Here is a 15,641-nt window from a genome sequence, read left to right on the forward strand (position 1 = left end):
TTCTCTGCAAGTACTCTTTGTAGTGTCTACCAATTGATGGTTCAAAAGGATTTTTCTAAGCCAGGGATGCTGACTTTATATTTAGCAACCTCTATTGGATTAATCTTTCAAGCACTGTTTCAGTTACTTTTAAGTCATGTAAACTTTAACATTAATGACATTTTTTTTGTTTGTGGGGGTTTTGTTTTTTTTCTGGGGGAAAGGGCTGTTAAAGGGAAGAGCCATAGCTCACCCTTATGCCTGTGAAGACCACTTTATTTCATATGCTTTGAGCCACCAGATGCAGATTATATTCAATAATCTCTAGTTCTGGTATCAGAAGAGACAGTGAACAATCACTTCTTATTCATCCTCTCCCTCTGCCACTTGTGATTTTATGGACTTTTATCATTCTGCCTCAACCATCTGCCTTTCAGTCTATTTAGTTATCCTCATACAGGTGTTACATGCTATTCCTCATTCCTCCCACTCTCCTCTAAAATCTTTCCATTTTACTGCATTGGGCTGAAGACGGAAAAAACCACAGCTACACAAAGTATTATAAATGCACATACACCAGAGATATATAAATATACATTATTTGGGGGAATTAACAATGCTTTATTTTCTTTACTTGCTTGCTAGTAATTCCCAAAATTTTAATTAAAATTTTGACCTCTATTAAGCTGATGTTTTTAAAGATCTATAAAACCCGCAAGATCTTACTTCCAAGTAATAGCCCTACTGGTGGTCCACAGTATGTAAAATAACTGTTTTCGCCCATATTAGTTACTTAACGTTTCCTGCACTGAATTTCACCTACCATTTTATCATCCATGAGATAAGGCTGCTTCATAATTCTTCGGTCATCTTTATTATTCTGAACAGTCTCTGCAAACTTTGCTGTATTTTTCTGCAGCCCTTTTTCCAAAAGGTCATGAGTATACCACGAAGCACATGCCTAGGCAGAGATCCTTGTAGACTTCCCTGGTATTTATTTTTTTTTTGGCACAAAATGTGATGATTTATTCCTTCTTCCTCTTTCCTTTTAATCAGTAATTTAACCATGTTAGAATCCTTCCTTTCATCCTACAGCAGCTTGCTTGCTCCAACAGCCTGGGATGAAACCTTGTCAAAAGCCTTCCATTTCCGAAGGTCATTTGCATATTTTACTGCCAGTGCTGTACATGTAGCCCAGATCCTGCTTTACAGACAGCCAAAAAGGATTAAAAATTGACCCTTCCTTTCCAGTGTTCATCCACTCTCTTCTTCCCTATTGAGTGGCACACACATTTAACTAGACTAAACCAAAAGATTTCTTGATATTATTTGTTTACAGAGGTTTCCAGTTCAAATAAGCTTACAATACTAAAGGAAATACAACCACATAAAAATTAGTCTGAAATCTATCCTGCATTTATTACATGTTAAAAATCAAGTCAAATTCCCCACACTGTTAGACAATTTTCCCATCACCTTCACACTGCCAGCCATATACACTGCCAAAGTTTCATTAGATCTTTATTGCTAATGTGAGGAAAGTTTTAAGGAGATCTGCTGCATACCAAAGACATGCTGCAGAGGTTTTTTCATTTTTTTTTTCCAGAGGGGTAGGTAGGGAGGGTGGCACGCAGTCAGGACAGACATGATACCCAACAAGATTTTACATCTGATGAAAAGCTCCACATAAAAAGCAGCAGCCCAACCAGGGATTTTGATGTTCAGACAACTGAAGCACTACTGATTTTGAAATGTAGTTCTTCTTACACTCTACAGGTGAATAGCTCATGCCTAATTACAGATGGAAACAATTTGAAATAGTACAAGTTTTAAATATAAATGTAGAAAATCAGATAATCAGAATTTCCAATGAAGCATTCATTCTGGAGCAGATAGGCAACATCATTAACACTAATGCAAACAATAGTACAGATGATTTAATTGGATTACTTCACCCCAATGAATTTTTCCAAATAAGCTCCTTAAGAAAGCCAGAAATGGAACTCAACTGTCACCTTTTCTGGATGTTTTGGCCTGTAACAGTCAGTCATGCTCTCCAAACGTGATCTCACTGAAGCAGTTGTGTGTACACAACAAATCACATTTGGATGTTTCGATCCAAGAGCTTATGGGTAAGGACAAGCAGAGGTGAGAAGCACACTGTCCCTCACCACTAACACCAATGGTTGCCATAGCAACAGGAGGGATCACCAGAAGAAGTTGGTATTGATCTTTCCATCCCATGTTCATTGCCATTTCTTCAGAGTGGTCTTACACAATGCTACCACAACCAACACTGTCACACACACCCAAGTTCTGAAGTTAAAGGGAAATAATAGTGCTGAAAAGGCAGCAATGAATAATTAATATTACAGTTAGCCTGGGTACACAAAGAGCAAGCCGCACATCTTCATCCTAGTGCAAGCTACACCAGGGGAAAACAGGATGTCAATATGTACAGGAATGTTGCATCATGCCTTCCACCTACATTTGAAATTTCCTGTGCATTCTCCTACAGTGCAGCATCTGCCTGTTCTCAGCATTTATAACAACGTAGTAACCACTGTCCAGGTCACCAGTTGCAAAAAGTAGGATACAGCAAAGGATATTTTGTGTTCAGTTGCAAGTCTTTTATGTCATGCCAGCATACTGCAGATTGGCACAGATCCAGAAGGGTAAGAAAGTCTAAGTAGACAATGAGATTTTTCAGATTAACAGTAGCATAGCTCCAGAGTGCCTCACAGCACAACTTAACCTATAAATATGGGATAACACATTACGTGAGTATATCAGAGATTTTGGTAAGGACTAATATTGTTTCCAGTTACAATACATAGCTGAGAACTGCACTTAGTTCACAAATTGCAGGATGTTACTTTGTCGATACCATAAGGCTCAAATATATTTTGAAGGTTTCATTTTCACAAAAAACATTCCTTGTGAAGACATGCAAAAATGGGAGAAAAAGGGTTTAAAAGATTATACAGTATTAAGAGAGCCTTTTAAGACCACTCCCAACTGTATTTGTAGCCAGAACAGTCAGCAGAATATGGCCCTAGCTAAAAGCAGAAGGTTGTTTATACAAGAAATATAAAATATTATTCTTGAAAACAAGTAGATCACTTCTGCTACATGAACCCTACATTGTCCCAGTTTTGTATCAGCATAGTAACATTTCTGTAATTCATTTTATTTGCATAAAGGTGATGTAATAAAGCAATAGTATGGAATGCACCCACTATCTCCAGAAACTTTAGAGCTCACAAAGTGATTAGCCCCTCAAAAAAACCCCAATCATCTAGGTAGCATAGCCTTCAGAAAATGCATCATAGTTTCTCAAGGCAAATACAAAGGACAAAATTACAGGTCTACATCAGTATAGATATTCCTAACAAAATTTTAACTTTTTTACTTAAAAAAAAGATCCTGAAAAGAATCTTTAACAATACCTACCAGTTGTGTACATCACGTTAACAACTTCAGCATAATTCAAACAAATTATAACAGTATATGATATTTTAGGGCTCTTGGAACCCTGTTAATAACCAGTCTCCCATCATAACTTAAAGAGGCAAATAGCCACGGGTCTGCTGAGGACCATTCAACTGCATATACGCTATCTTCATGTTCTTCATAGGTAGCTATTACACTGTCCTGAAGGGGCTCTTTAATCCTAAAATTGAAAACAAACATAAAAAAAGTAAGGATTTGAGAACACACTTGATTTTAAAGGCTCTATTAAGTGTCACTACCATCTAGATACACAAAATCCCATTTAAAGGATAAGAATGCAGTAATAGGTTCTAAGGAAATATTTTATACTTTATGTTTGCATGTACTTATGTTTTACATGACAGCGAAATCAAATCAGTGCAAAAGACCCCATTTACAGGGACAAGTAACTGTTACTCTGAAATTTAGAGTGCATTTCCTGTCTCTCAGAATCTACACTAAGCATCTCTCACTCTCTAAAGCAAGTTAAACTACATGGTATAATCTAAATGCACAACTTTTTACAAACATCATTTTTCTCATCATGTTACACCCCATCCTCTCCCCCTCCATTGTTAAATGAATTCTTAAACTAAAACACAGCCATAGAGATACACAGATGGGTAAGCAAGCAGTTGCAGGCCCTAACATCAGTGTCTCCTGTGCTGCCACCCTGGACCCATTCTCTCCAGAATTACGGAAGGGGGATGGAGCCACCACTCTGAACACTGATTTTTATCTCCCATTGCTAGACTTATATCAGCACCAGATTCTCATCTACTATTGTATACCCCACCTCTCACTGCAACAGCCAAGCTCCTGGTCACCTGCATCATAGGAGAGACACAGATTCCCTTCTGCATTGCAAATATTCAAGAGATTCAGACAACTCTCTTAAGTCCAAACCACTCAAGGAGTCACTGATTGCTAACTGAGCACAGACAGCCCTTCTCCCCTCCATTCCTAAAGCCAGTCTCTCCTCTCAGAACACCACTACAGCACATTATCCTGTAGCTACAGGGTAGGGGAGTTTTCAGAGGATGACCTTAGAGCTCCTTCAGCCACACAGAATTGTCTCTGACAAGAATCAGTCAGCCCTTCAGAGGCATTCATCCGCCTCCTAGAAACAGCCTTGTACTACAGCTGCAACCCTCCTCACGAAAAGCAAAGCCAAAGAGCCTTGTGAATGCCACTTAATCATTTAAACAGATGCTGCTACTACAGAAATGAAGTGTTGTTATTGGCTGCCTTTGCCCTTTCCTGCTGCTCTCTGAAAGCACACAGCTCTACAATCACAAAGCCTGGATGGAAGCACAACAGGATCTTTTGCAGGGTATTGCTGCCCCACCTAGCCAGCTGAGCCAGGTGCAATTCTAACACTGCAATTTAAATTCAATCGAGTTTAATGAAGAAGCCAAAAGCAGACTCATACTGTAGAATAGCTTCAGACACGGTATTTTCAAGAATTTTTACCATTTATTTGTGCTACATTAAAGGTCAACTAACCAAAAAAGGTCACAGCACAACCAACACCCATCCCCCGGTTAATTGCAAAGAACAAGCTTGTTTTGCAGTTCTCCTGAATATGAACTTTGATACAAACCATCTAACAGCAGAGGCTAACAAACACAGACACTTAACTCCTGCAATGTGTTTTTCTAACTTCCTGCTAACTGACATGCCTGGTTAAGTGAAAGTTGGTCATGTCCCTAGACAGCAATGTGCTTCATGCAGTGCTCACCCACTTACCCACAACTCCACTATTCTGAAGGTTTCAGATGTCTCTCTGGATAAGCAGGGGAGTAATGCACAGTGCACATGGCTGTCAGGGGACATGACCGACTTTCAGTTAACCAGGAATCTCAGTTAACCAAAGGTTGGATAAACACGGACAAATAAGCTTCTAGATTACACTATTTTTTGTATGCTCAGAGTTGTTTCAGTGTTTCATTTAAATAACACAGCTAATCTAATTTAATTTACAGGAGTCATAAGGGGAATGAGTGTTCAGGAAACAAGCCCTGTAGATGAATTTCTCTTTGGCATTTCCGTTTATAACTACAGTTTTTAACTGTGTTTTATTATTGTCTATACACTTAATTTCCTCTTAGGTATGAAAGTAAATTTTATGCCTTCCAGAAAAAGAAAGCATGCTATTCCATGTGCTTCCTCAGGCCAATGGCATAGCCTTGAAACAGTTATTGAGAATCAGAGGAAATCCTTATGAAGTGATCACTTGGTGTAAAAGAGCTAGACACTACACAAGACAATCAGGATGGAAAAAAATCATCTCAAAATGCCATGTGTCACAGAAACAAAACAGAAGATTCAAAAGAAACTGTCCATGAGCACCCTTTACAAACACAATGAATAAAAATAGATTAGACTTTAAACTGTGCAATGGGTAATGAGCCCAGCATTCTGCTAGTGGAATAAAAAGCAGAATTCATTTTATGTATGTGAAAGACTGTTCTAAAACATTAGAAAAAAACCCATAAAACAACATAAGGAGCTGACTTGTTTGACTTGTTTGTGATGAGGTTTTTTTTCCTCAAAACAGGAATCTCTTAGAGGCAGACTACCTTACCTGATGCTAAGGGATTTCCAAGAAAACACCTCAGATTTCTCTGCATTTTGGCTATGTTTGCTTTCTTTGGTCATCCAAGAATGGGCTGAGAACACTATTTTTGAATCTGTATCAATCTAGGGTACTTAAATTGTTTTGTTCCTGAGTCACACAATGATTAAACACCCCAAACGAAATTCTACACATCTTTTACACATATCTATTTATTAAAGAATTGTCTCAGATTAACAAGAACAGTAGCTGTACAGAGCTGGATATGAAATAAACTTTCTTCTATGCTACTTTAATATGCATAGTTCACATCGCTGCCGAAACACAGAGGTGTCTGTTTTTACTTAAAAGCTGCAGATTATGGGTATAAAAATAGCTGTGTATAGCTATATATATAGCATGCAGGCGTGTACAAAACAGCTATGTATAGCATGGATAGCTATGCTACGTAGGTAGTTCAGTGTACCACAGATGTAGGTGCTTGGCCTATTGCTCCCATGATTGAGAGGTGGTGCTGTGCAAGGCCAGCAGTTGAACTCAGTGATCCTTGTGGGCTCCTTCCAACTCAGCTTATTCTGTGATGCTGTGACTGTATCTGATAGCGTACCTGGAAATCCCTTGTTAGGCCTGGCAAGCTTAGTAAGCTATTTTCTTCCTTGCCCCAGATCTTCTTGACCCTCAAAATGCTTCTTCAGTTTCTTACTTTCCTATCTATGTTGAATATTTTATTCTGACCAGACTAAAATACCTTTTCTTCTATATGTTCTTGCACTGCATCAACTGACAATGCACCACGCTCCTTTTGCCACCAAGAAACCATAGGATGAAATGTGCAATCTCTACCTACATTATGCATAAATTTCAGACCTGTGCCACACAGACCTGAAAGTGGTCTGTGTTTTCTCTGTAGTCTTATTCAAATAGTACAACCCCAACCAGCTTCTATGAAAGGAGAGAAGCTTTTATTTTACTAGATAACTTTGAGGTTAATTGTGTTACAGATTCAAGAAAAAAGCCTGTTCAGCCTTGGATAATTGTTTTCATTCAGAAAGCTGTTATTTCCAATTACTTCTCATAGTAACAACCACTTAAGTTTGCAGTGCTTGCAATTCTGTTTTGTCACCACGGTGTTCAATCAAATATGATTTTCAGCCAGCAAAAAACATTAATTCCTTATCACAGTCAAAATTAAATCCTGTCTAATCTAAAAATCACTATGAAATAGAAATGAATCAATAGAGCAGCAGCATGTACTGCAGCATCCAAAAGTGAATCCTGAAAAGCATGGCACTGGATTCTGGAATAAGCCTGTGGATGCACTTTCCTTCTGACTTCAAGAGAAAATTGTTTCTGGTAAGATTAGACAACACACTACTTACTTTTTCACTCGCTTAAAAAAGCCTGAACTCAAGTATGTTTGTTCTTGAACACACTTTTTATAGATAATAATTAGCCATTCATACTACTCCAAACATAAAAATATTTTTATTTTAAAAAGAGCTTTCTGAACTGCTTCCCCAGGAAAACAGGAAAAGCTTATGTTTATATAACAGGTTTCACAGATGTCCTAATATGAAAAATAAATTAAGGAAGGTAGACTTGCTGATGAGGTTTAAAGAAAGAAATGTTACAGGAAAACCAGAAGCTTTTAAAGAAAATAGTCTTGGAACTGAAAAGTGCTGCTGCACTATGTTTTGCCCAGCTTCTTACACATCCAACAAAGTCAAGTCCTGAATCCCGGCACTTCCCAAAACAGAAACTCTTTAACCTGTTTTAATTAATTAGGTCCCTTGGTTAATTCCATAGCACAATCCTATGACTTTTAGGTTTCTCTAAGACATTAGTATCAAAAGCAAAATAGCACCAAATTTAACACTGCTGACAGCTGTGTGAAAATACCCTGAAAGCCTGCCTCAGCATGTTTGGCAAATACTTTTCAAAATATCACTGCTGACAAATCTTTCTCCTGAAGTCACAGATGCATATACAAAGGTGTTAAGTTAGATTGCACAGTTCATATGTAATATTGTGAAACCACATGATTTATTATTCAAAAAACCTCTAAACCATATTTTTATCATGAAAAGTAGATACCACCAACTTCTATAGACAGAATTTTGAAAAAAATCTCTTTCTACAGAGAGGGCAGCCACCATTTTTTCTCTGGTCCATTCCAACAGCTGAAGATGTTTCTACACATAACATCTCATTAAAAACTTCATGATTGCAAGTGAGACTGTCTGTACTGAAGAACTAATCCTTTATATCTCTCAGCTTTAAAAACAGAATGTTGAGAAGTGCTTGTGTTAGATCTTCTGTTTGTATCAAAGGATATTATGGCTAACATCTGTGATGAAAAAGATGGAAACATAAGCCTTCAGGAAAAAAAACTATTTTCTGACAGGAATTTCTGGTACAATCTTCAAAGGATAACAAAGATTATCATTATTTTAGAACATATCGTCAAAAAATGTAACATAAGGGAGAAGGCAGCATAACGACCTAAGTGATCAGTTCTGCCAGTGAAAACAGCAAACATCTTAAGCCTGTAAACCCCCAAGAAAACTAAGGGACCTGTCTTAGGATGGCTTCCTTTCCAGGACTAACGTACAAACTCCAAATGGTATTGACCATACAAGTCTCTTCGTTGTTACAGATACAGAACAAGCTTTTTCTCTTAAAGAGCAGGTCCTCCATAACCAGTTGAGCCTTGTCACAAAGTTCTGGCCACAGAAGTCATGAAGAATAAAAACACTGCTGTAGATGCAGCATATACCTTGCTGCTGGTGCTCCTACAATAGCAAATATTCTTCTTATGCTGTGTATCACCAGCATACCAAACAGAGACCTACACAGTTAATAACTAAAACCTATAAGGCAAAAAACCATATTGGAGTAATTGAAGAAAAGGACTCCTGATCGGCAACCAAAGATGGCCGCACTAAACTACAAGAATCTAGTAGCTTTCTTGTATTGTTAGAAAGAGCAGTGTAGAATTAAAATGACAATCAGAATTATTTAATACAGTAACATACAGACTCACTCACTAACATCAGGATTTTGGATGATCAAAAACTAAAGGAAGGATATTAGACAGTCACTACCTCCCTTAGGAGGAAGACAGTTCCCAGTGCTCTCCTAGTATCTTACAGGGAGCTGACAGTCACCTTCAGGAGATTTAGAACTCAGGCAAGTTCAGTGTTGCAGGGAGAAAGCTCTTGCAACAACAGCGTGCAAAGCCTCTAAAGAAAGAGGTCAAGGAGAAACCTGGCAAGCAACTGCATCCACAGATACGGAATCATCCCTTGTTATAGAAGTTTTGTTCAAACTTAGGCATTGAAAATAACTCCTCATGTTTTTATCCAGGCATGTTAGCTTTGTTTTGGGGATGAAACCTAAATGAACCCAAGTACTCACCCTCATCTGTTCTATTTTCATTTATTTCGTGCGCTTTTTTCTACCTCTGGATCAACGTGCTAGAAACTGAACTAGTACAGCACTTCGTTCTCAGTTGTTTGGGTTTTTTTTTCCATATTTGAACTGTGCATTAAATAATCCAGACTGGGGACTTGACCAGAATATAGCACAGCTGTCCTTTGCCCATATGCCTATAGCTCTCCTCTGTGGACAACTCCAGCCTCTTCTTAGACTACCTATTTTCAACAGCAGCCTTGTGCTTCCCATGCAGAAAGCAATGAAGCCTTTCTTAATTCAGAGCAAGAAAACAAACACAGTTAGCATGTTTCTTCTAGGCACATTTCACAAAACCTGTGCATGCACAGCTGGTATGTTTTAGAACAAACAAAAACACAGTTAGTGAGAGCAGATAAACTCAAGAATATGGCTAATAGCAAAGGAAAACCATACATGGAAGAATCAGAAGTCTCCAAAGATTATTCAGAAGTCAGTACCTGTCCCTGAACTGCAAATAGTCAGGGGCTAGGAGCATATCCAGGGGAAGTAAATCTCCTTTTCCTATTTCTATTATTTTTCCTCCTGACTAGTATGAGACACATGATACAGGCTAGGGAGACCTTTGACATGATACAGAGAAGCTGCCTGCTCTTACTTTTTTTGATGAGAGAAACAACAGCAGCAGTTAAAAAGTAGGGATAAGACAAACATGACTTAGAGTCTGATCTAGACCAGCAGTTAAGAGGAACCAGTAGTCACTTTATTTCAACAAGAGACAGATCTACATGAAAAAGTTCTTCTTACATTGCTTATTCAAGCATGTTCTGGTCTCTAAGGTGGGAGCAGACAGGCCCAAGATCTCAACACAGACAAACACTGAAGGAAGAAACCACTAAGAAGAAATTCTCCGTAAGAATGGAACACAGCAACTTTTAGTTTGTTCATTCATTATGCAATGAACTTGAATTCTTTTCCTTTGAAAAAATTTATCCCAAATAATTGTTTTCAGTTGGGAACCTTAAAAACCAGGCAACTACTGCAGTAAATCTGGCAAGAGCAATTAATTGAGTGGGTAGACTCATGCACAGCTCTATATAGTTGAACATGGAACGGTTAAATTGACATACTATTTGTTTTTGTCTCCAACCAAGAATTACAGTAAAAATTAGGAAATCTACCCTGAAAGATATTAAAACTTAACAAGTCTTAAAGATCTCAGGAAGGAATTTGAACTGTATAGAACAGTATTGCAAATCAGTGATTTCAAAATATGTGGACTTCACTAAGTGAAAAAAAAACAATAAATCTTTGAAGATAAAACTGGCACATACTCATCATTTTTATATTTAATCCAAGGAGGATTTTTACAAGTGATTGTATTCAGGACAAATGAAATGCAGAAAGAGTCTTTTCCTTTCTTTCTACATGATATTTCAACCTTCTGAGAGAGATATGGTACTCAGTCTGAAGGTGATTGGCTAGAGATACAAGTTGTACAATTACATGCTCTTCCTGGCGTATTTCAAGATACACGTGAAAAAGACATTATCAGTATTTGTGTGCTGTTTAATAATAAATCAGATGTCCTCCAAAACAGGATAAATGAGAGACTATAACACTTTCTTGAAAGTCTAGAACATACCCAAGAAAAAAAAAAAAACCAAAACAAACACACCCCATCCCCACTAAACCATAGAGTGAAAAACCTGTATTTTACAAAAGAGACAGTACCCATGGAATGGTGCAACAGACTCTTCACAGAGGTCTCTAAGAGGGTATCAGACCCGAAATATTTGGCACTAGTGGTTGACTAACAAGAAGTATTCCCAACAGCTGTTATGCCCTACTTCATTTGTGCACTCAGAACTAAACAGACATTCATTTGGCAACAGTTCAAGGCTGCAGCAGCTTGCAAACATCCTTCTGACTCAACTCATAACAAGGGGGCGGAAGGGGAAGCCTAAAACAAGACTTCCACAGTACCAAGCAAAGGCTATAAAAGCTAATGTGCTTTTCCAGGTTTTATAGAAAACAGATGAGCGGGTGAAAAGCACATATTTAAAAAGCAAATGCAGAATTGACACTCTCGTAGCCTCTGGGAACAGGCAAGGGCTCTACATCATTACTATACAAGTCATTCGTGATGTGGTTTACATCCACTCCATAGCCATAGGAAGAGGTGCATTTTTTTGTTGTATTGCATTGGATGACCTTGGATTCCAAAATTCCTATTCTAGAGCAATGACTTGTGTTTTAATGAGGCAACCTACACAATCTACAATCCACAGAAATTCAGAATTCCAGATAACCTACTACACAATGTCTGTCAGAACACTATTTACTTATGATATTTTTAATGGATTTCCACTATATTAAAAAATGTGGCCTCTTTCTCATTTCCACTAATGCTATTTATACTGCCATCCAGAACAGAATAAATTGCAGTCTCCAGCCAAAGATAAGGCACCAAAAGATGTCCCTGCCCATGGCAAGGGAGCTGAAACTAGGTGATCTTTAGGACCCCTTCCAACATAAACCATTCTTTGATGGTATTTTTAAAATACTGTAGCTCAGTTACATTCTAGAAAGTAAGTATATACTGCTGATATGAGCAAACTTTTAGGTATTTAATTTGATATTCCTTGATTTTTCAGGCACTTACAATACATACAGAAAATCTTCTAAAGAAATCCTGAACATTTAAAATTAGCCATTTCTATATATGGAATAACTATCTTATTTAGCATTAAAAAAGAATAGTTTTCCAGGTCCTTTAAATGAAGCCAAAACACCAAAACTATTCAGAGCAAAACTACATATGTATTAATAAAATTAAGATTCAAGAGCAACCTTAAAAAAGAAACTAGAGAAGTAAGCTAAACTTTGTGTAGAATTTTAGCTGAAACATCTGGCAAACACACCTGAGCAACTAGGGAATAGTTTTGGTAATTTCCTTGTTCCTTATCACATCTGACTACCTTTACTTTAAAAGATCATTCAGGAGTGAATCTGCCTGTGTCACTGCAGACAGCTTTGTCCAGAGAAGGGCAATGGAGCTGGTGAAGGGTCTAGTAAGCAAGTCATATGAGGAGGGGTTGAGGGAGCTGGGGTTTTTAGTCTGGAGAAGAGGAAACTCAGGGGTGACCTTACTCTTCTCTATAACTGCCTAAGAGGATATTGTAACCAGCTAGGGGTCAGTCTTCTCTCCCATGCAACAAGTGACAGGAGAGGACACAGCCTCAAGCTATGCCAGGGCAGGTTGAGGTTGGACATTAAGAGAAATTTCTTCACAGAAAGAGTGATTAGAAATTGGAATAGGCTGCCCAGAGAGGCGGTAGAATTACCATCCCTGGGGGTGTCCAAGGAAAGACTGAGGGTGGCAGTCATTGCCAGGATCTAGTTGACACAGTATTGTTCAGTCATAGGTTGGACTCTGACCTCAGGGAACTTTTCCAATCTAATTCATTCTGTAATTCTGTGATTCACTTTGTAAAGGAAGAGTCTGCTGAAGATCACCACAAAAGCTAGTCACAAAATTAGAAAGCCTCGTCTCAACCTCAATCTGCAGAACTCCTATATACACATATATACACTTGTAAAGGCATGTAAAAAGGAAAATAAGCATCATATATTGCACCAGGAAAAAGTTGAAAGCACACAAAAACTGAGTATAAAAATTGTTATTTTATCATTTCAGTTAATTCTTTTCTAAAATCCCAACCCTACAAAATTCACAAGGAAAAAATACGTGATTCCACACAAACCAAATTTACAAACGGATGGGTTTACTAACGTTTGCCAATAGTATGCACTATTCTCTACCAAGAGTGTTGAAACCAAGCTTCTGGTTTGCCTGATCTAGGTTCCAGAGCAGTCAGAGATAATACTAAGAGCAAAATTTTATAAAAATAACACCTTTATACTTCATTTCTTCTACCTGTGCGGAAGCTCATCATTAGACTGGTAACATTTCCTAAAGGTCCTACCACATACACAGAAAACACAAAAGCATATTTTCAAATTCTCACTTAACCCAGATTATTCTACATGCTTGAGTTGAACCAGAGCTCCCTTAAAGTGAATCCTTTCACCAGCCCAGTGGACTTCACGACTGATCCTCAGCACCACCAATTCCATTCCTACCGGTGAATGCAGAGTGATCATGCCAATCAGATTTAAAGAGTGTATTCCACCCAAGACTGAATAAAGAACAAAGTGGGAATTCAAACTACTTACCTGAAAGGCCCGTATACAAAAATCCTAGTCAGCAAAAAAAATAGCATGTAAACCATTACAATGAAGTGACAAATTATTAGCATCTACATAAAACTCAGGAAACTTCATACTTCTCTTCTTGATGCTGGTCCTCTTGGTCACTGAGTTCATCATCATCTACCATATGGCCAAATGGTTCAGAAGAAATTGATACCATATTAGAAAGGATAACTCTGCTATCACTGCTTCCTGTAAGGATCAGCTGATCATGAGAATGATTGTATCTGACATTCCAGACCCTAGAAAAGTTAAAAAAGAGAGAACAAGAGAATATTCATGGTAGGTAGTGCATCATTGCTAAACAATTTTTTTAAGAGCAGCACTAAAAAGTCATCTTTTCAAAGTTTTAAATATGCAGAGAAGTAACATGCCTCATTGCAAAGACTATTTTTTTGCCATCTTCATTTGACTTTTAAGCTTCCATGTCATCTGTTTTCTATGAGGTGTTGTTAAAATTCAACAAGTAAATTAAACAAACAAACAAATCACACCATTCCATGGTATCATTCCTTGAGGGTACATGCCAGTTCATTGTTGAATAAGCCAGATAGTTAATTTCCCCAAAGCAAAATATGGATTAAAAATAGCCTTTTAGACAAAAATCTCACAACATTCTTACAGTGAAGTTTAAAATAGATCCAAAAACAAATATAGGACTATATTTCTCCTCCACTTTTACATTTTACGTATCAAGTTAATCCGAAACGTCTTATGGTTCTTGTTTTATTCTTTTTCTTTGAATATGCTGAAGAAAAAAAGTATAAATGATGCTTCTGTTAATTCCCATCTTCATTTCCCTTAAAGTAGCTTTAGGATCTGGATTTATTTTGCAAGAATTACTCCAACCCAAATTTCATAAAACATGAATAATTCATCTTTTCTTAAACACTGAAATTTGCCGACATCAGGCAAGATTCTCTCCTTACTCCAGCCACAGGCCAGTGCAGTAGATATAGACTCTAAATTTATCTCAATAAAATGATTCACTTGCATATTCTGACTTAAGGACTGTGATGAACATAAAAAAGTGGAGCTGCATTACTGAACATTTCAACCATTTGACAACAGAAGGATGGATGGCAGCTGCTTCATTACCACACATCAGGTGCAGCACATCAGGCTCCATTTGGGAAGACACACCTGTGTCCCAGCAGGGCCCCACGGGCCAAGTTCTGTGCTGTGCTTCTCAAAGGTGTACCCCATCTCCCAACAATGTTAACAACAGCTTCTTGCCAATTAGACTAATGTTTAAACTCTTAATTTACAATTACACAAGGAATATTGACATGCTGAAAGTTTTCCTCTGTGCAAAAAAAATGATTATGCACAATAGCACAAACATAGTTAGTCTGCATTGTTCCTAAACAATAAAATGATTAGCTGAATAAATGATATAAGCCATCCACCCACAAAACAGAACACAGATAATTTGTTCTACCAGTGGGAATGCTCCTCTAGTGTCTTCACTGGTTCAGTGACATTTCTCGTGTCCCAGAATTTCACCTTGCAGTCATCTCCACAGCTAGCCAGGTAGTACTGTTTATTGGGATTAAAGTCCAGGTCTCGTACCAGCTGTCCATGTGCATTTTCTATACAATATATCTGCCTGTAAAACATTAAAAAAATTAAACGGTCTATAAAAAGCTGACTGCACTCCACCTACAGAAATCTGTTTCCCTGGAAACCTGCATAATCCCCTTAGCACCCACAGACCTAGAGTTCCTATTGCTAGTGCAGAGTTTAGGGAATTCCGAGTTGTTAACAACAATATTTAACAGAGTATTAACAGAGTATAGCGTTCTCAGCTTGCTTTGAAGCTTTGGTCCTTCCATGTTTGTTTCCATTAGGATCATCTGGAGTTAAAATGAAACAGTAGTTCCAGATAATTCTAGCACAGCTCTGT

General features: G+C 37.8%; 1 protein-coding gene across 4 annotated transcripts in view; it reads right to left on the bottom strand.

Annotated features, from left to right (window-relative positions):
* Positions 1-972: 972 nt before the first annotated feature.
* The window catches only part of EIPR1 (EARP complex and GARP complex interacting protein 1), a 72,515-nt gene continuing 57,846 nt past the window's right edge, over positions 973-15,641 (bottom strand). For 3 of the 4 annotated variants that reach the window (XM_066179863.1, XM_066179865.1, XM_066179866.1), the window contains exons 7-10: positions 15,177-15,344; positions 13,810-13,977; positions 13,700-13,723; positions 973-3,652 (exon numbers count right to left, since the gene is read on the bottom strand). In XM_066179863.1, the coding sequence (XP_066035960.1) occupies positions 3,478-3,652; positions 13,700-13,723; positions 13,810-13,977; positions 15,177-15,344 (535 nt within the window). In that variant the 3' untranslated portion in view covers positions 973-3,477. The remainder of the gene's footprint in view (positions 3,653-13,699; positions 13,724-13,809; positions 13,978-15,176; positions 15,345-15,641) is intronic. The other variant, XM_066179864.1, reaches the window with a different exon arrangement.

The sequence above is a fragment of the Chamaea fasciata genome, unplaced genomic scaffold (assembly GCF_029207755.1).
Source record: "Chamaea fasciata isolate MVZ Bird 193981 ecotype frontalis unplaced genomic scaffold, bChaFas1.0.hap1 SCAF_3, whole genome shotgun sequence".
Taxonomy (NCBI): Eukaryota; Metazoa; Chordata; class Aves; order Passeriformes; family Sylviidae; genus Chamaea; species Chamaea fasciata.